Genomic DNA, 22,524 nt, shown 5'->3' with positions numbered 1-22,524 from the left:
TTTGACATGTGCTCACAACAGTCACCCCTTTCAAAAGTGAGTATATATTTATTTCAATATACCCTACACTTTTTTATGCTTAATGTTAGAAATAAAGGGCAAAACTGCAGATTGTGGTACCACCTGTCAGCTTTGACATATGATGTCATCAGGATAGTGGACACAGCTATTTCAAACATGCACAATATGGAGACCATAATGTCACTCATTACACACATAAAGAAACACAAATAATATGAAAAATATTTAACTTCTGAAATAACATGAAACTAATGGAACAACTGTAGGAATTAGGGGTTTTGAGCAGGAACAAACCAAAAATAAGACAATCTTAATAATGAAGATATAACAAAACAAATACTAACACAAAAATCATGCAGACAGAATTACCAGCAATCAACAAAACCACTATTTAAGAACCCTGAAAAAGTTGGTGTGGGAAATTTCACATGACCTGTATATCTCAAATAAAGTTCATGATACCATAGACCCCCAAATAGCTCCATAACCTGGTACCAGAAATGTAATTTGATCTATATAGCACAGCAAAATCTGCAATACCACAAAACCACACACAATTCAATAAAACCATTATCTAACATTGCACTTGAGCTATACAGCTAAAATCAAGTCTGCAGTTCTGCAAAACCAAAAATTGCTCACCAGTGTAGGTAAAACAAACTCTATGACACAAACTAATCACCATCCATCATAATTACTAACAACAAACAAGACAACCCAAAACACACAAAAAATGGCATTAACACCATTTCTAATATACAAGAAAAATGCAGTTATGCATGTAAACACACACATACCATGCATACAACAATAAAAAAATAATACTATAAAAACATACTTCCCTACCAAAGTCAGCTGATAACTTAAATGTAGCAATAGAAAAAGTAAAACGTCATCAACACAATCTCTCAAATGGCCAAGTTGGATCAACTTTGGTCAGTCTGATATGTTTTCCAGAAATGCGAGACTCCATATTATTGGCAATTAAATTGAACAACTCTAGGAATGTAATCATAGTCAACATCTTTTCCCCCATTTTAGTATCAGGGGTCTACTCGTGAACTTCATTGTCATTTGTAACTGATAAAAAAAATTCAAACAAAATTAAAGTTCCAAACATTGACAGACCACACTAATGATACAAAACTTGAAAATGAATCTTTTACCTGTGACTGCCAACATCAAAATAACTCACTCACAAACTGCCACAATCTCTTCCAATACTGTTCTCACGAACAGCAGTCAAGGAGTCCAGCAAATCACTAACATTGCTCACAAGCAATTTAGAAACATAAACATCCCACACTAGAGATAGCCTCAACATATTCCACCACATGCCGTATAAATACAGTCCATTTCAAAAATGCTGCACCACCATAACTTAACACAACAGTTACTCATGGGGCAAAGCAGGTACCACAAATTTTGATTCACCCATATAAAAGAGTGTTAAACATAAGTAGCACAGTTCATAAAATGCAGTTGTGCAATAGGAATATTTTTCACTTTTTCTCTTAGTTTGGTTTATGCATAATGCTTCTCTTTTTTCACTTAGGTCACAGACGGCAGCGGCAGTATCGGAAGGGTCATGATTTTGAGAAGCAGAAGCATATTGTAGGAGCAAAAGGGCAGGAAGCAACTAATGTCCTCAGTGATGATTCACCAGTGCTGGCTGCGTTTAAGCAGTATGCTGCTGAGCTAGATACAAAACATGACAAATATGAGGCCATTGTGAAACTAGGCAGAGACATTACAATTGAAAGCAAGAGAATTATTTTTTTACTTCATTCCGCTGACAGGTATTATGAATATACTTTAATATTTCATAAACATTCTTGTAATCTAAGTAATAAAATTTAACTGGTACATGTGAGTAAAATTTTGAAGGCTAATTAATTAGTGTTGTGTGTCTGTATAACATTCACCCTTTTTAAAATTGGCTTCTACTTTTTTGTGCTTCTGTATACTCAGTGCTAAAAAAGAAAGAAAGTTTTAAGCATAATTATGATAATTTGTAAGGTGCAAGGCGAAATGGAAGACAATGATACAGTTTGATAAGCACAATACAAGTTACTTCATGGGAAAGGTTGATATCAAAACACTACAAACTTAATTAACCTAATTTTTTGTATAGTTTCTCAAACTCAAGACATTCATAGTTCAAATGTTTTTACCGAGAATCTCTTTCTCAATATCCATTTAACTGCAGGAAATGACTATGTAAAGCTCCTTTCTAATGGAGATAAAAGTAATCCTTCATTCTAAGTATAGTTTGGTAGGGTATGCTGTGTCTCCATTTGTGAAAGAAGTGTTGTCAGCATGGGATGTAGCCCACGAGTGGGGGTACAGAACACCATCATCATTAGCACATTCAACCAAACAGTATATTGTGGGGTATGAGAAAGGTGTGTAAGGTCACATCCAGAATGGAATCTGCATCATATTGTGGAAATCTCTTTGCCAAGGAGTGAAAGATTTGTTGGATGACTGCTCATCGCCACAGAAGGATGTGAAGATGCCCAGGTATCACTGCTCATCTCAGTGGAATGCTAGTGCAACCTCTTCTTGAGTTCCGCTCGAGACTTTGGGATCCCCACCGGCTTTGATTTGAAAGAGGACACCCTGTGGACGGCATGCTGAGGAGCATCCAAGCATAATCCAGTTCATTGGGTGGAGTAACATAACTTCAAATATTATTCAGCATCAGATTTTTTTTCACAGTAGTGCACTTTTGAAAAGACTGCTTTCATTTTATTTGTAAATTTATTTGGCATTGCAGAAGCATCTAATTCCACCCGTCTGCTGTGACCCATGACATTATCAGAATGGCGGAAACGATTACATACAGCATATACAAAATGACAACAATGATGTCACTAATACACATGCCAACAAATGCAAACAAAAATAAAAACTGAACAGTAATGTCTCACTCCAAAAATAAAATGAAACTAATGGGACAACCGTGGGAAATTAGGGGTGAATGGGTGGGGATGGGGGACAAATTAAGTAAGCAACAATAAAAAGGGCATACCATCCCTAAACTAATAATGTCAAAGAAATTTAAATTATAGCATTCAGCTACACTAACAAAACTACAGGAATCGGACATTTCCTTGAGCTCTACAGTCCAACCACAGTTACCAATACCAAAAAACCAACACCTACAACCCCAAAAAAGGACTTAGCTATATAGCTCATCCACAGCTACCGTTACAAAAACCACAAATTCAAAAGTAGGTAGTGTAATGGTATGTCTGTGTTGTCATCGCCAAAGGGAATGTTGCAACTGTACCTGAAACTTTATTAAATAAAAATAGGTAATTGTCCCTGATGTATAAATTAGATTAACTAATTGATAGGTTTTAAATAGGTATTGTTGCTGATTAGTGTTCATCATCTAAATTTTTAAAAATGTACAATTAACAGTTTATTCAACTTTTTCACATACTGTATGGGTTGGGTTAAAAAATAATTGAAACACTGTTATTATTCACACCAGGCTTTATTCACAGATGTTCACTGTACTACATACCCTCATTATAATCGCTCCCCAAGCACAATGAAAGTGCTGTACAGCGTCAGTGAGTACATCTGTGTTGATTTTATGGTATATTGATAATTTTTATCTTTGGGCCATCTTAACTACAACTGAATGAAACACAATTTTCTCTCTATGTCTCACAAGGGTTGCCCTGTGCCAAGAATGGTGTATTCTATTGTGTTGTAGCACGTGCCAAGAGAAGGATCCTTCATTTTTGTGAACAGGCTTAAATTGCATGGATTTATAATGGGTGATTACAATGATGTTCAGTATCTCCCACACCCACTCATACAGGAGATCCTACATGGTGTTCACCCTGTGGAATTGTGCATTGTCATGAATGATGGTGGCATACAGTGCCAGAAGATGATAGTGCTTTCTTCTCAATGCAGGACAAAGCTGACGTTACAAGAAACAGCATTAATAGGGTGCAGTGACTGTCTGGCCATGTGGTAAAACGTGATGGAGGATTAACTCACAGATATCATAAGGCACAATAACCATTACTTTGGTACCAGCTAGCTCATGGCACATGTTCTATGGATGAAGAGAAGAAGGATGTTTGCATTCACTGGGCCAGTCTTGAATGATATCCCTGTCATTCTGAAACACTTTCACCCATCTTGATGCCATATGATATGGCAGTGCTGGATCACCATATGCCTCACCATTCCCAGAAAACAATGTCTTGCTCTCGCACTATATTCCACTTCAGCCTTTATCCACACACATTTTTCATGTTTCCTAAATTGTTACACCATTTCATGCAGTACACACTAGCAATTGACTCAGACACAAGCCTTGCCGCTCAGTGCACTACATCAACTGACCTTCTGCTCTCAGCTACACACAGCACGCGTGCCATTGGAAGCATGTCCTTCATGTTGCAGGAATGTTGCCACTACTTTTTACCCAACACTATTAGCCGATTGGTGATTAATCTCTTTGCTATTTCCAAATGATTCTAAAATGGCTGGAGCCTCTAAGCTCACTATATATTTAAAATAACTGCTAATACTACATTTGTTCACTCCCCAAAATTGTCGTATGGTCAGATCAATACTGAACAGAGTAATTGCTAAAACAGTCTCTATGAAATAATTGTAGGTGTTGACCACTGTTAAAACAATCAGAGTCCCCACTAAACCACAGTGGGAAAATTTCAAAGTGTTGTGACTGTCATCTTGATAAACTTCATATTTCTTAAAATGTAGCTACCTCTTCACACAGAGCTACATAGATCCTGCCTGTACAGCTGTGTGCAACCACATGGGGAAGAGGCAAAATGGCTGCTCCCTTTTATAAGTTAGATACTCCTGCTCCCAGAAATTCCAAGAATATATCACTTAACATATTGGAGAAACCATCAGTCTTATTTAAATCTTTTTATACAAAAATCCTATCTTATAACTTGATGCATCATTAGAACTGCAGTAAAAAAAACTGATTAAAATGACATATTACACTTAATAATACATTAAGTAGTTTGCCTAAAAATACAAGTAGAATAATTAAATATTTCAGTTGCAATTATGTTTGTGGTCTTCAGTGTTTCGGATAATTATGGTACACAGATGTATGGCACATCTGTGTGGCAGGAAATGATCTGTCTCTTCACTTTTGCAATCTGAATTCACATATCTTTAACAACATTTGAACTGCAGGGAAAACTGCACAAAATACTCAATAATTAATTAAAATTGTCAGTTAAGCATATCAGACTTATAATCTATTAATGAAAATAACGAATGTAGTGTGCAGAATTCCAGGCACTTCATCTCCTAAAAGCTGATGCAATCATTATCCTCCTGGTGGACAAGACATCAACCACTGTGATGTCTGACTGACAAGAGTGTGGAGTCAAGACTCTACGACCACCATTCTAACACTTCTGCATACAGCACCTGCCATCAAGATTCCAATTGTGTGCTACAAACTGACCTGCAGACCATCTTTAAAATCCCTGCCTCCTCACACGGATTAACACCTCAATCCATAAAACTTTCAAACCACACACTCCTGCCTTATATCTTCTTCTTAAGATTCGCGAACCCAATCACCATGGCTGCTCCATAGTTGCTAGCACCCACTGAACATATCTCTGTTTTGGTTGGGCAACATGCGCAAATCATGGAACAATGACTCCCTTTCTACATTAAAGGAACCAAGCATTTGTGGATGGTTTGTTTGCTGCTGAATTTTACATCAGCCAGCACACACTTGATTCCAAACCTGTGGTATCCTTCACACTTACCTTTATCGACTGTATATTTGCCAACTACTACTTTACCTTTAAGTGGCAGACATGCAGACAGATCAGGGGCATGGCCATGGGAACCAAAGCGGCTCCTTTCTATGCCAGCCTTTTCATGAGTCACTTGGATTTTTCCTGTAATTCATAAGCCCTTCAGCCCCTGGTTTGATTTATATATGTTGATGACACCTTTACCATATGACCTCATTGTGAGGCTGACCTGTTAAAATTGCTGAAATCTCTAAATACATTCTACCTATTAATTTGCATATTGTTGTTTGCCTAATTTCATGACACTTTCCTTGATGTTAACGCCATCCTCAGTGAGGGACAACTATATTCTTCTGTTCACATTGAAGCTACAAGCAAACAACAGTACTTACATTTGCCATCCTTTTCACTTCAAATGTTCCCTCCCATACAGCCTTTGCATTCAAGGCAGACATATTTGTTCAGACTCTTTACAGCAACACTGTACACACCATTCTCACCTCAGCCTTTGCTGTGCATAATTATCCTACTAGCCTAGTTCAAAATCAGATTTCCTGGGCTGTTGTATCTAATCCTGATACTGCTCAGCACTCCAAAAGCAACTTTTGTCACTTAGTACTATTCCAGTCTTGAATGTGTTACTAAGTACTTTGCAATTGAATTAGTCCCTCTTTTAACAATAATCCATTGTAGATCCGTAGAACAAAAAACCATGCCCAGTAATTGGAAGAAAGCACAGATAACATCCATCTACAAGAAGGGTTGTAGAACTGATCCACAAAACTATCATCCAATATTTCTGACATTGATTTGTTGCAGAATCTTAGAACATATTCTGAGCTCACACATAATGAGGTACCTTGAAGAAAATAACCTCCATGCCAACCAGTGTGGATTCCAAAAACATGGGTCATGTGAAATCCAGCTCACAATTTTCTCACATGACATAATAGAAAGCTTTGGATCAAGGCAGTCACGTAGATGCAGTATTTCTTGATTTCTGAAAAGCCTTTGATTCAGTGCAATACCTACACTTATTGTCAAAGGTACAGTCATATGTGATATCAAGTGAAATTTTTGGCTGGATTGAGGACTTTTTGGTAGGGAGGACACAGCATGCAGTCATGGGTGGAGAGTCATAGTCAGATGTAGAAGTTACTTTTTGGGGTGCTCCAAAGAAGTATGTTGGGACCCTTGCTGTTCATTCTGTGTATTAATGACCTTACAGACAATATGACTGGTAACCTCAGACTTTTTGCAGATGATGCAGTTATTAATAATGAAATACTGTTTGAAAGAAGTTGCATAACTATCCAGGCAGATCTTGATAACTTTTCAAAGTGGTGGAAAAATTGGCAACTTGCTTTAAATGTTCATAAATATAAAACTGTACATTTCACAAAATGAAACTACATAGTATCCTATGACTGTAATATCAATGAGTCACCATTGAAATTGGCCAACTCATACAAATATCTGGATGTAACACTTTGTACGGATATGAAATGAAATCATCACAAAGACTCAGTTGTGGGTAAAGCAGGTGGTGGATTTTGGTTTATTGGTAGAATATTTGGGGGAAGTGCAATCAGTCTACAGAGGACATCACTTACAAACCATTCTTGCAACAAATTTTAGAATATTGTTCAAGTGTGTGGAACCCAACCAAATAGGACTATTAAAAATATTCAGAGAAAGGCAGCATGAATGGTCTCAGGTTAGTTTGAGGCACAGGAAAGTGTTACAGTTATTCTGAAGAAACTGAACTTGCAGACTCATGAAGATAGATGTAAATGGCCCTGAGGAAGTCTGTTAACAAAGTTCTAAGAATCAGTTTTAAATGATGATTCTGGGAACATACTACAAACGCCTACATGTTGCTCACATAGTGATCGTGTTGACAAGATTAGAATAATTACAGCACACACAGAGGCATTCAGTCAATCATTCTTCCCATGCTTCATACGTGGATGGAACATAACTGGTACATTGGGACGTGCCCTTTCCCTTGCACTTTGCAGTAGTTTGCGGAGTATGGCTGTAGATATGATTTCTTAAAATCATGGCAGGGAATGAGGTCCATACCAGTCTCCACAGTATCCTGCTCAGAACCTATTGCTCCTTCTGTACCTATTTCCCTGTCCTATGGCTCCTACATTTGTCACAGTCTTCACTGGAAGACATGCTAGACGCAACATGCTACCACCAACCGTACGAACCCCGTCACTGGCAAAACATATACTATCAAAGGGGAGCTACCTATGAAATAAAATGTCATGTGCCTGCTGCTACATAAACAATGTATGGACTGTTATGACTACTACCAAGCCATCACTTAAGATGACTGGGTGTAGACAGTGAGAGTATACCTTCAACATACAATATCCTGCTGCAAAGCACACTACAGTATGACGGTCATGATCTTGGTGCATGTTTCACTACAGGGGCCATCTGGATTCTCGCTCCTGATGCCAATTTAACAGAACTCCACAGCTGGAAATTGTCATTACAACATATGCTTGGCTCTCATCACCTACCTTGCGTAAATAACTATAACTTTTCTTCACTATCTATTATTTCTCTATTAAATTAAATTAGATTAAATTCAGTTTTCGTTCCATAGACACAAAAGTGATATGATTCTCATGGATGTGGAACAAGTCAGAGATTATAACATAAAAAAGTAAAACATTTGAATACAATACGCACCACCCTAATCATTTGTCAGGAGGTTGTCAAAATAAGTCAATACATTACAGTGAACTGGTACTGCTAATATTTACTGAATTAATGCACTGTCAGAGTGAAACACAGTACTGCACTTTTAATAAATTTATCATACACAAAATACCTAATCCTGAATGTTATGACCAAGTGTGGTCAAAACTGAAATCCAACAGACATTTTTACGTAAGCTAGTCTAACAGTCTCTGTTAAGATATTCATCTATAGAGTACGAGTAGTTGCCTATCAAAAAGTCTTTCAAACTCTGTTTAAACCGTGCTTTATCTAAAACCTTGTTTTTAATGGTTGCTGGCAATTTATTGACAATGTGTGTTCCTGAATATGGGACCTCTTTTTGGACCAAGGTAAGTGTTTTTAGGTTTTTATGTAGATTGTTTTTATTCCTATTATTGATACTGTGTATTGAGCTGTTGGGTGGAAATAGGGATAGACCGTATATACTTGAATAATTCGCACCCTCGAATAATCCGCGCACCCCAATTTTGGGGAAGAGGGGAGAAAAATTATTTTTTGCTTTAATTTGTTTTATTTACAAAATAAATTGTTCCAACATAATACGGTATGTGCAATAAAATATTTTATTCAATACCGGTATGTTTCCTCTCTTACCACTCTATTCATCACTTTCATCGTCATCACTAGCGGGAGAATCATTGTCGTCTTCACCATCTTCCCATAGAGCATCATCCTCTGTTCCATCCAGTGAATTTGTGGTTCCACATTTTTTGAAGGATTTTTCCACCAGTGGTTGCGGAATGGAGCCCCATGCACTTTTCACCCACTCACAAATCTGGAACAAATCTGGCCATTTGATTTTTCCACTAGGTGTGAACTTATGGTTTTCATCAGCCATCCATTGCGTATATCGCTGTTTAAGTGCAGCTTTGAATGGCTGATTTATACACACATCTAGTGGTTGTAGGATGGATGTTAGGCCTCCAGGGATAATGACCAAGTCAGTTTTCCCTTTTTGTAATTTGTCTCGCACTTCCTTAGTTGTATGTCCATGGAAGCTGTCCAGGACAAACATGTTGCATAAATTCAGTAACGCACTAGGACGACGTTACCAAACATGTGTCGCCCAGTCAAAGTTCATTGTCCATCCACTCTTTCGGATTCGCTCTCATAAAAATACCGGTATGCCTTTTACTGATATTTTCGGAATAGTTTTCCTTTTAAATATCACGTAAGGTGGTAGCTTTCGTCCATCGCCAGTTACACACAGCATCATTGTACATCTTTATTTCTCAATGCCGCCAGTTCATATCACGACGCTGGATTCTCCTTTCCTGTTCACTGTGTTGTCGAGCGGCATCTCAAAATAGACTGGCGTTTGGTCTGCATTACCAATTTGCGATAATATATAGGACTGTTTATGGTGCAGATTTATCACTTAACGATGAAAATTCACTATTTTTTCCTTGTAATCGCCTGGAAGCCGCTGAGCGATTGTAGTTTTCGTCTGGAATAGTAAACCATTTCGGTTGAAAAATCTTGGTAGCCAGCCCCGGCTAGCTTTGAAACTGGTAATGTCTAGTTCTTTGGCTAAAGACAATGTTTTAAGTTGGCACATTTCACTCGTCACTGCACATCCGTATTGTCGCTTCTCATCTACATAATCACAGAGCCTTTTCTCAAGGTCCGGATGCTTTGCTTTTTGGCTGCAAAATGCCCGGCAATTACTATTAGTTTCTTGAAGCTGCGTTTTATTTTTTCGCCAGTCACAAATACAACACTCACTCACGTCGTACATTCTTCCTGCTGCACGGTTTCCAATATTCTCGGCTTCTTCAATAATTTTCACTTTTTCTTTAGCAGTGTACCTAACGTGCTACTGATGCATCACAGACTGAGGCCGCAACAATGCGATAGTATAATGGGATGTATTGTTGGAGGCGGAGCAGTACCAACAACGTTTTGAATAATCCGCACACCCCTGTTTTTCATCCTAAAATCTGGGAAAAAACATGCGCGGATTATTCAAGTATATACGGTATTACTTGCAACAAATTTTATTAAGGAATATATAGAGTGAGGAGCAGTGATTAGAATATAAAGTTCCTTGAACAGGTTTGTACATGATATTCTTGAATTTACATCACAAATGAGTCTTATTACATGCTTCTGTACGATAAAAAGCTTTGTTTGGTTTGATGAGTTATCCCAGAACTTGATCCCATATCTCATAATGGAATGAGAGTAAGCAAGGCATGCAAATCTTGTTATATTTATATCTTCTTCATCTGACATCATTCTCACTGCAAATACAGATTTCTATAGGCACTTCAGCAACTCTGTGGTATGTCCTTCCCAACTGAGCGTATCATCATGTTGTAATCCCAGAAGTTTAACATTGTCAACCTCTTTGATGTGCATATCTTCATATGTTATACACATGCTGGGAAGAAATATCTTACAGGTTATGAACTGCATAGAGTGAGTCTTTTCTATATTTAATGACAGTAATTCACTTTAAACCATTTATTAATGTCAGCGAAAATTGGTTTAGCAGCCATTTATGAATCTGTACTTGACTTGCTACCTGTTGCAATGTTTATATCATCTGCAAACAAAACAGAAGTTAGAATCTGGTAATATAGCATACGAGAGATCATTCATGTACACAGTAAAAAGCATTGGACCTAAGATGGAACCTTAAGAAACACCACATGTATAGCACACTCAGGATAATGTGGCTGATGCACAGTGATGGGTTTGCGACCAGAGCATTGGGTGAGTTCATTCGCTTGTCTGGAAGGGGCGGCCACCTCAGTCCGCTGCCATCTATTATTCAGTGCACTTCTAGTGATTGTACCACTATACACAGCGTGGCATTGAACTCAATTTAAGTCGGGAGAGGCAAAAGTAGGGTTAAAAATCCTATACAAAAATGTCCTAGAAAGGGTTCTGGCTGCTACTGGTTTTCACTTTGCACAATAAGAAGAGTAAAGAAAGAGGGAGACAAAGTAGTTGTCAGGGCTTCTTCACTCAAGGAATAAAGAGGCAAAAAGTTTACTTGTAGACAGTTTTGACATACAAGTTTGTGGAGACTGATACACAATTTCCCTGTTACAAACAGACAGCATCCCACAATTAAGACACTTTTTCCCGTAATAAGAGAAAATACCTATGTTAAGTATTTCTTCATCATGATACCTACTCGACAAGTTAGGTTTCAGGTGTGTCAGTTTGTTTATTTCATTGTATTACTTACCTATTTTTGTGTAATTAACATGTCTGACATTTACCAGGTGACACAAAAGAACAGAAAACCAGAAGGTGCTTGTGAAATGCTTGGAAATACATTGTAAACATATTGAGTATTTAAATAAAATAAAAATGTACCATGAAGACGGTAGATCGGTCATATATGTTGATGAAGTCTACATTCATAATTCACTTACTACACCTAATGAGTTGACAGGTGGCTTAAGTGAGGAAGTAAAGGTGTCAATTTTAATAGGACAGTGTCTCATTATAGAACATGCTGATAACAAAAATATCTGAGAAGGACATATAGCTGGGGCAGACTGCAAGGTAATAACATGTCTAAAGTTAAAACAAACTTTCACTTTATTCTGGTCTACAATATTGTAGGACAGAAGAAAGTGAGAATTTCCTTTAAACTTAAACATTTTCTACCAAGCAGCAACTGAAAATTCCATCAATTTAACATGTTTATGAAATGTTTCTGACTGTAGGAGGAAAGTTAGGTTTCATGCCAAAAGCACTTTTAATTTTCAAGTCAATTATGAAAACAGCAGATTACCATGAAGAAATGAATGCTGCAATTTTTTAAAGGAATTTGATTTATCTTTTACTATCTGAATAAAGCACATGCATAAACCAGTGCCACTCTTTGACTGAACGAATATATTTCTTATCAGGTGGCTGGAACATAATAAGCTGATACCTAACTTCCTGAAAAACTTGGTCATTGTCCTTAACAATGATAGTGCTCTGCATGAAAAACCACCTATAATGTATAGCAAGAAAGCTGAGTTGGCCTATTGGCTTAATTCTTGTAACATTCAGTTTGACCAGGAAAACACAAAGATTGAGTTGTTTGCCTTAATGGAAAGTGACAAACCTGGAAAGATTTTCAGTGCAGATAAACACATTATGGTCTTTCTGTTCTGTGTTTACCCCCTTACCATCCCAAACTAAACATTAACAAAAATGGTATGGACACTGGCAAAGAAGTGGGTGGCTGCAAAGAATGTTACTTTCAAGCTGGAGAACATGTGGAATCTAGCTAGGAAAGATTTTCCTCCATTACTGTACAAGAATGGGCAGTAATTTGCAGAAATGTGGAAGACATTGAGAAAACACATGCAGACCAAGAAAAATTGACAGACGAAGTGAAAGAAATGGTTATTGTGTTTTGTGCCAGCGATACTGAGGACACTAGCAATGATGATTATGAATTACCTTTCCATTCTGCAGACAGCGAGTAAATGGAAGGTCAGTTGACAAAAAAATCGACATTGTAGAAGCTCTGTATTTTACATTTTGAGCAGTTAAGTATGTAACATCGTCCGCTGCATTTTTTATCATTTTAGCAGTGAAGGATGTATTTTGTGATATGTCCTTCACACCATGAGTGTATGATTTATCACTGCTTCCAATTGGTTCCTTGTTTAAGACTGTAATGAAAAATTTTAGATTTGCAGGCTCAACAGAAACATGCTCCCTGCATGCATGTTAATAGTACTAACAAATAAGTCCTTATCCTCAGGGTTGCCACAGGTTCTGGAAATCAGGGAATTTCAAACATGTCAGAGAAATCAGGGAAATTTGAAGAAAAAAAAAAAACAACACTGGAAAAATCTCATTTTTGTCTCAGTAGATGAAATGGTTTGTTTACTGAGATGTGATGCATCATCGCTGGCTGGGTGCAGCGGAGTATGTGCACCGCTTCCCTATTCCTTCATTACTTTTGCTTTTCCCCTTCCTACCAGTCACCTCAGCTTGCAGCCAGTGCTACCACCACTTCTTGCTGTGTGTGTGTGTCCTCACGGGCCATTTCTGTAATGGATCGGGCCTGCCAGTCTGCAGCCATTTTGTTCCCACTAATGTGTAGGTCCTGCCCATCAGATCTAGTCTCGCCGATCTGCTCACAGGCTGTGTCTGCCTGTGTATGGTGTAATGTGTGGCGGATTTTCGTGGTTTATCCATAGACTGAGGATTCAGCATCCCATAGGCCTTGGGTGATGGATTTCAGGAATTTTGACTGTCTCACCACAAGTACGTTGACCATTGTATTTGTTCTAGTACATTTTGGCATGTCAAAAGTAGTTTATATGTTAGAAAATATGGGCTATAAGAAGAAGAAAATTGTGTCAGTCGCTGGCAGTTTGTACGTTATGTATTCATATCTTTCTTGAATGAAAAATCACACGATAACTGTAAAATAATAGATGTAGCACAGTGGGTAATAACCTACAATAACAAACATGGAGAAACAACATTTTATTGGTGGTCACCTATAGTGTTGGTTTACACGATTCTTCCCTGCCTTATACACTTCTTTCAAGAGGCCTATTTTATTTCTGAGGTTACTTCTGAAATCAATGACGGTATTTTAAATCCATCTTGTGACTCCAAGGAAATGCACATTTTTGTCACCAAATGTATTTCATGTTATTGAAAAAAACTAACATCAGTGGTCTTTATGAAACATACAACCATTTGGCCTGTTTCTTCCATCTAAAAACAGTTCATTACAAAAGATGTTGATGTTAGTACTTAAGATTTTTGCTCACATGAGGAAACAGCATCTGCTTGCAAGTTTTTTTAATAGATATTTCCTCATTTGAACTGTTGTTTGTTATACCATAGTGGCAAAGGCTTACGTCTTAATTTATCCTTGAGATCTCAGAATCTGTCAGGGAAAAATTCTAAAACTTGTCTGAAAATCAGGAAAATATCAGAGAATTTCAGTTGGGGAAACTTGTGGCAACCCCGACCCTGAATCCCAAAACTGTTGCAGCAGAATGAAATTTCTGCTAGCTGCCGTACTTCCTAGCCTGTTCTGTCATGGAGATTGCTTTCTCCACACCTCTTCAAGCTGTGGCACTTTTTTCCTCTATCCCACTCTTCTGCAGGTTCTATGATCCCCCTTCATGTGACCATGATTGGGCAGAGAAGCAAGGATCACATCGCAGTTACCCATCTGCGATGAATCTTTACAGATACTAACCAAAGCAGAGGTGACAGTAGTGTAGGTGCCCCGGTGGTCCTGCTTGCCTATGGTGGACTGGATGGCCGATCGGTGACATCTCCAGTTGTCAGGATGCTAGGAAATGGCTGTAGAAGCATCAGAAACGCCAAAGAAACATTATCATTTCATAACATCTTTATTCCTGCCAAGTACAACGTGACTTAGTGATATCAACGACCTTTCCCAAGTCCTCGCTGACTCGTAGCAATGACACCACATCCGGGCTGCACCAGTCTTGCTAGCACAGCACCGCATGCTATGACGTAGCAAAGGAATTCCCTTACTTCGGCCGCGCATGGCTGGCGGCACCCGGCTGGGCGGCGGCTCGGCTGTGGACAACAAGAGCCTCCGGGTTGGAGTCCCCGGTGCTGTCGGCACCAGAAGTGTTCTCGTAGTGCGGAGTGTACTCTATCCCACCCTGTCTTCTTTCCTGCTCCTCCTGGTGGCTCGTCCGCGGTGGACGGGCGGAACGAGCTGCAATCCCCCAGTGTCCTCGGCTCACCTGGTTGTGATGATGGATGCACAGGGCCTAGACCCTGCACGATCTCGACGACGGGCTGCAATCCCCCAGCGTCGTCGGCTCACCCGGTTGTGATGACGGATGCACAGAGCCTAGGCCCTGCACGATCTCGACGACGGGTCACTAATGTGGTCAGCATTGGCGGCAGGCGAGTCTGCCGCGATGCCTGCTAATCCTGGGTTGATGATGGACAGTGGCAGCAGAGAGGACCAGAGCTGGTACTGTCCCCTCACGTCTGTTGCCGGATGGGCCGCCCTTACTGCAACATCTTCTTAATGAAGATTAATATGTTGATCACCAAACTGAGTGCTAAGCAGTGACCCGGTACACATCTAACTGCAAGTCTAGCTGCGAGTGTGAGTGCCTTGTTGCCATCAAAGCAGGCGTATTTAAGGGAAGCACGAGCACGAGCGACGTCCTGACGTCATGCTCGTTTGTAATGACTGCATTCGTTCCACTTATACTGCTGATTCATCTGTCGTACTCGCCCCTTAGGTGTTCTTGCGGCAGAGTTACATGTTGTTGCGGCAGACTTACGCAAAGTTGTGAAATGCAATACAGCTGACGCTATACCTCTGTCTTGCACTCTACGAAAGTCTCCATCTAACACAAACCCGCATGCTAAGCAATTCTCTCTCGCCTGTTGTGCTTAACCAGGTCATTGCCCCTGCGTGACGACACATTCTGATATATGTGCAATTCTCTTACTTCTTGGCTAACGTACTGTCTCTGGCTCTCGGCATAGGCAATGAAACTTTGACAATATTCCGCCTTTCCAACTCTTTACTATTCCATGCCACTACACACCCCTTCCTTTAAGAAAATTCGTCCCGAATTTTACAATTCTGGACTTACTGGTTGTGCACGCCATACTTCTTTATACTCTACAGGTATCTTACAACTATTCTTTCAACACTGTCTAACTTTTTTTCCACTAATAATCTATTTACACTTAATACTGATTCCAATCTTATCACTGGTTATCTATTTATATTACGTCCCACTATTCCCGATCCATCTCATCGGTATTTGATGTACAGTTGTTATTTCAGAATGAGATATCTTTTTCCGTATACAAAAGTAAGTTGCACAAATAAACATTAGAACTAAGATTATGCTAGTCGTTGACACACCAAATATAATTGTGTTTTGCTTACGTTTCTCCCGATATTGCTGCACGTGCTGCAGTAGTTGATTAACTGAGATCTGCCCTTTTTCTGTGATAATCAGGCTATCTAAGGATTGTAGCAATGTGGGATCCAAGGACTCGTTAATAAACTTTAGGTTCTAGTGGGGCAATGTGTGTGGTGCTTTCTCTGGGTAATACAAGATAGGCTGTGTCACGTTAATTATTGTTGTACCCGTGAAAGTAACTGGTAGGTGAAAATGCTTCCCCACTATTTCACATCCAGTACCATTAATCAATAACCCACTGCCCTGCAATTCAAGCTTTGATGTATCTTTCAATCTACCATTTCTGTAACAAGTGGCTGCTACGGTCTCTAGTTCGAACACAGAGTAAATCCAGTTTTCCCCAACTTTCTGGAATTTCGGTCTCAGAAGTAACACCTTCTTTTCGCATTCTAAGGTTCCCATATTCCCCAAGAACAACTGCATCTCACACGAATGATTGTGGGTTGCCACCTCCTTTGCTGGACAAATAAAAACACTTCACCTGAAACAGTCTGTCAAATCTTCCGTAGACATTACCACATGAGCACTCCTCCATCTTGACGCTAACAACACTTCCCGAGTTTGCACATGCACCCACTTCTCCTCTGCAACAGTTTAGAAGTGCCACTTCCTGGCATGGTACCTGAAGGAAAAGGAAGCCATGTCAATTGCTCCCTTCCTTACCATGTCTAAAACACACAAATGACAAGTAAAAACTACACATACCCTATTACCTAATAACAATAAATATGACATGTTCCTCCCCGAGGACACTTAATCTACTTATCCCTTGACCTAAGTGCATAAGGAGAGTTCCTATGCTGTTCTCTTAGCTTCGATACCCTCACACCCTTTGTTACTGCTGGAGGAATCTGCGGTAACGCATCCACTGCACCCTTAAACGGCTTAATCCTACTCACATGAACTACTGACGACTTGGTTGGTAACTGCAACTTTATGTTCACTGGAGACACTATTTCATTTACCTGATACGGTCCAGAATATTTCATCAAAAACTTCTTCGTTTTACCCTTCGGAACATAAGAATTAGCCAACAATACTCATTGACCAATTCTGTATTGCGGCAGTTTACCTGTTCTTTGCCCAATACTCTCTCATTTCTCCAAAGCTTTGGTATTAGTACGCCGTACCCTTTGCCAAATCTCTCTCAATTTCTTGGTGAAATTCTTCACTGACTCATCCTGTTTGAGCATATCAAATGGTGATGGCATTTTCCGACCATAAATTACCTCATACGGGGAAAGCCCCGTTCCTGTATGAACTTTCGCGTTATATGTGCTTGTCAACAGATTTAAATACACGTCCCAATCCACGTGTTCTGAATTTATGTAATGACTAATCATCTTAACTAACGTCCTATGAACCCATTCTGCTCGTCCATTCAACTGAGGATGAAATGGGCTTGTTCGCAATTTCTTAACTTTCAATAAATGGCATAACTGCTTCATCAGCTCCGACATAAAGTTACTACCCTGATCTGTAATTATACAGGGTGATTTCAAAAAGAATACCAAAACTTTAGGAATTTAAAAATCTGCAACGACAAAAGGCAGAGCGAAGCACTATCTGTCGGCGAATTAAGGGAGCTATAAAGTTTCATTTAGTTGTACATTTGTTCGCTTGAGGCACTGTTGACTAGGCGTCAGCGTCAGTTGATGCTAAGATGGCGACCGCTCAACAGAAAGCTTTTTGTGTTATTGAGTATGGCAGAAGTGAATCGACGACAGTTGTTCAGCGTGCATTTCGAACGAAGTATGGTGTTAAACCTCCTGATAAGTGGTGTATTAAACGTTGGTATAAACAGTTTACAGGGAATGGGTGTTTGTGCAAAGGAAAAAGTTCTGGACAGCCTTCTTCGAAGGTGCTACTGTAACTGGACTACAGTATCTGGAGATGTTAGAGAATTGGCTGTTCCCTCAGCTCGAACAAGAAGCACAACAATTCATATTTCAGCAGGATGGAGCGCCACCACATTGGCACTTATCTGTCCGTAAATACCTGAATGTCAACTACCTGAGGCGATGGATCGGCTACCAGGCAGCCTGTGACAGAGCACTTCATCACTGGCCTCCAAGAAGCCCTGATCTTACCCCCTGCGATTTTTTCTTATGGGGGTATGTTAAGGATATGGTGTTTCGGCCACCTCTCCCAGCCACCATTGATGATTTGAAATGAGAAATAACAGCAGCTATCCAAACTGTTACGCCTGATATGCTACAGAGAGTGTGGAACAAGTTGGAGTATCGGGTTGATATTGCTCTGGAGGGGGCCATATTGAACATCTCTGAACTTGTTTTTGAGTGAAAAAAAAAAAAAACCTTTTTTAATACTCTTTGTAATGATGTATAACAGAAGGTTATATTATGTTTCTTTCATTAAATACATATTTTTAAAGTTGTGGTATTCTTTTTGAATCACCCTGTAGTATCAGGCACGCCATACTTCAGCAACCAGTTATTTACTAAGGCTTGCGCAACAGTGTTTGCCTTCTGATCTGAAATAGCTACCATTACCAGGTATCGGGAAAAATGATCTAATATTGTTAATATGTATAGATTACCTGCTTGGGTGTTGTTAAATTCTCCGATTACATCTGATCCTATGAATGCGAACGGATGATCCATTTCAGGTAGTCTCTGTAACTGAATTTTCTGATGACTTAAATCTGCTCTCTGCGCACACGGTATACAATTTTGCACATACAGCTCCACATCATTGCGACGAGTCTTCCACCAAAACCTTTCAACTACCCGTCTATCAGTTGTTCTTTTACCACCATGACCCGACAATACATGGTTGTGTGCTTGTTTCAACACTTCTTCCCTCAGCGAGTCCGGTACTACAATGCGTAGTCCGCACTTCGTCTTCCTGCAAAGCAACCGATCTTGCATTTCAAACTGCGGTTGCGTTCGGAACAATTGGCACCCTCTGTTAGTTGCTTGCGCCTTTATCCACTCCTTTTCACTTATGCCCACAACTTGTACAGCTGCTATTTTTCTACTAAGCGCATCTGCATTTCTATGTTTTACCCCTGGTTTGTGAATTACCTCGTAGTCAAATTCACTTAGTTTCAGTGCCCATCTCATCAAACGACTCGAAGGATCCTTCAACCCCAACAACCACTTCAATGCTGCATGATCTGTAATCCCCTTGAACTTACGCCCATATAAATAACAGCAAAAATACGAGATACCATAAATCACTGCTAACATTTCTTTTTCTCTGCGTTATTCAGTTGCCTGGAAGCATAAGCCACTGGATGTTCCTGTTCATTAACCCTCTGAGAAAGAATACAACCTACAGCAATATTACTAACATCACAAGGTAGTATGAACTCTTGTTCGAAATCAGGAAGTATCAACACTGGGTCTGATGTTAGTATCTGTTTGAGCTTCTCGAATGCCTCCTGACACTGTGCTGTCCATTCAAACTTAACACCTTTCTTTAAAAATCTTGTTAATGGATGTGCAATTTCCGCGAACCCCTTTACATATCGTCTGTAGTAATTACATAAACTTACATATTGCTGAACTTGTTTAGTGGTCTGTGGTACTGGAAAATCACGCACAGCCGACGTTAGACGAGGATCCGTTCTTACCCCATCCTGACTGATAATATGCCCAAGATAAGTCACTTGCGTCTGAGCAAACTGACATTTCTCGACATTAAGTGTAAGATTTGCTGCTCTCAGCCTACTAAATACTTCGTTCAGTCATTCCACATGCTCTTCTATATTACACAAAAAAGTAACAATATCATCGAGGTATACCATAGCAATCTTCTGTTTCAGTCCCCGAAGCACAGCATCTAACAGTCGCTGGAAAGTAGCAGGAGTGTTTTTCAACCCAAATGGCATTCTGCGATACTGAAAGTGACCAAGGCTTGTTGTAAAGGCCGTCTTCGGTCTATCCTCGGGACTTACTTCTATCTGATAGTACCTACTCTTTAGATCTAGTGTCGAAAAATATTTACACCGACCTAGGTTGTCAAATTGTTTCCGTGATGTTCGGTATTGGATACGCATCTGTTACAGTTCGTGCATTCAATAAACAATAGTAAAAACAAAACCTATACTTTTTAGTACCGTCCAATGACTTCTTAGGAACTACCACTATGTTGGCAGACCACGGGCTTTCACTGTTCTCTATAATACCGTCCCTTAGCTGTTGATTAATCATTTCTTCCACTAATGGTTGTAGGTGTTTCGTTATCCTGTATGGTTTTCTATAGACTGGCGGACTATCGCCAGTCGGTATACGGTGCTGTGTAATAAAGGTTGCTGGTAATGGACCTTCTGAACTAAACAAATCTAAAAACTCTAATAACAAAGCTTCCATAGCTATCCAATCATCATTCTCCAAATGACGAATCTTATCACGTAGTACAGATGCCTTGACAGTTTGCTTGATGTTATAATCACCATGGGATTCACCTATATCCTCATTGTCGAGTATTTCCAAACTTGCTACCACTAAACCCTTTGGGTGATCCACCTCATCTGCCCCAAAATTATATACACTGATCGGAATCTTCAGTTCCCCATTTATATCCGTTACGTGCGCAACACTCCTCCTATTAAAACAATGCATTTCCACCAATGCTTCATTGCTCTGCAGTGGCTCCACCACACATAGTCTCTGCTGTGGTACATCGGTACCTAATGACAACCAAACTAACTTCCCTGTAACCCAAGGCACTTTGGCATGCGTAATCATCTTTAATGCCCTTGTACACTGTACAATTGGTGACATCTTAGCAACGGATGCACCTCGCAACGTAGAAACATTTACAGCTGTTGTACCCATTGAAAACAAGTTTCCACTAATTTCAACTGTACACTGTGAAAGATTAATTTTGGCATGGTGTTTATCAAGGAAGTCCAGTCCGAGAATCACAGAATACCCTAGTCCTACAGTTGGCAACACTTCCATTTGCTCTCCAAACTCTACAGTTCCAATCTTAAAAACGAGCTGTGTTGTAACCAATGATTGCAACTCATTATTCCCTACTCCACGTAATCTATACCTAGGAGTACCTAGTCTTCTCCTACCCACGAGGTCTAGACTAGCAACAGATTCATGTGCCCTGTATCAATCAAAAACTTACATCTGTTATTCCTTACAACACCCATCAAGCAACAATCCGTCTCTGTACTAGTATTCACCGTACTTCTGCTTACCGGGAATGTCTTCCGCCGGACGAAACACTCCCGTTCCCGTTTAACGCTTTTTCCTGTTTATTCCCGTTACCATTCTCCTTACTACGACACTCATTCGCCTTGTGACTGTAGCGTTTACAAGCATAGCACTGCAGCTGTCTGCATTGAGCCTTCATGTGACCTTTCCTCCCACAACGGTAACAATTCATCTTCGACGCAAAGATGCATTTATCATTGTGAACCCTTGTTGCAATGTCTATCTCCTGCAGATGCATTGCAATACGCAGTGCTGCAGCTAAATCCTCTGGGTTCTCCATCCTTATCCTACAAAAAAATTCTGCAGGAATTCCCCTGAGGAATACATCGAGGGCTCTGTTTTCTGCCTCTCCTAGTAACACACGAACCGCATCAGGATTACCTGATAATTCATAGGTCTGCGAATTAATTTTCCATATCATATCTGAAAAAGACTCCACTGTCTCATTGACCTTCTGTGACAAATTAGCTAGCTTCTCCCTAAAAAATCTTGCACTATTCTGCTTACGATATCTTTTTCGTAACTCATCTGCCAATTCTTCAAACGTGCTCGCCTTACTAAGCGTCTCATGGTACATCACGAATGTCTTGGTCTCCCCTGCAAGCCGCAAATTTGCCATACGTAACATAGTTATGTCCGACCAATTGCTCATTGCAGCTGTTGCCAAAACATCGTTAATGATGCTGTGACATCCTCTGTTGTTTTACCCGAGAAAGTCGTGATCAGGTTAGCTACTGAAGGATACATTGCAAGGTTGGACATTGCTACTGACTTGCACTAACTTGAACCCATTTGCGACTCTTGCGCTGAACGCAAGGTCTCCATTTGCGTCATTAA

The 22,524-nt window shown here is 39.7% G+C and overlaps 1 protein-coding gene across 1 annotated transcript in view; it reads left to right on the top strand.

Moving 5' to 3' along the window:
* The window catches only part of LOC126347927 (translin-associated protein X), a 43,268-nt gene that overhangs the window by 9,326 nt on the left and 11,418 nt on the right, over positions 1-22,524 (top strand). The window contains exon 2 of the mRNA XM_050002312.1: positions 1,577-1,820. Within this exon, the coding sequence (XP_049858269.1) occupies positions 1,577-1,820 (244 nt within the window). The remainder of the gene's footprint in view (positions 1-1,576; positions 1,821-22,524) is intronic.

Source organism: Schistocerca gregaria, chromosome 1, assembly GCF_023897955.1.
Source record: "Schistocerca gregaria isolate iqSchGreg1 chromosome 1, iqSchGreg1.2, whole genome shotgun sequence".
Classification (NCBI taxonomy): domain Eukaryota; kingdom Metazoa; phylum Arthropoda; class Insecta; order Orthoptera; family Acrididae; genus Schistocerca; species Schistocerca gregaria.
This window is presented reverse-complemented; position numbering and strand designations above follow the sequence as displayed.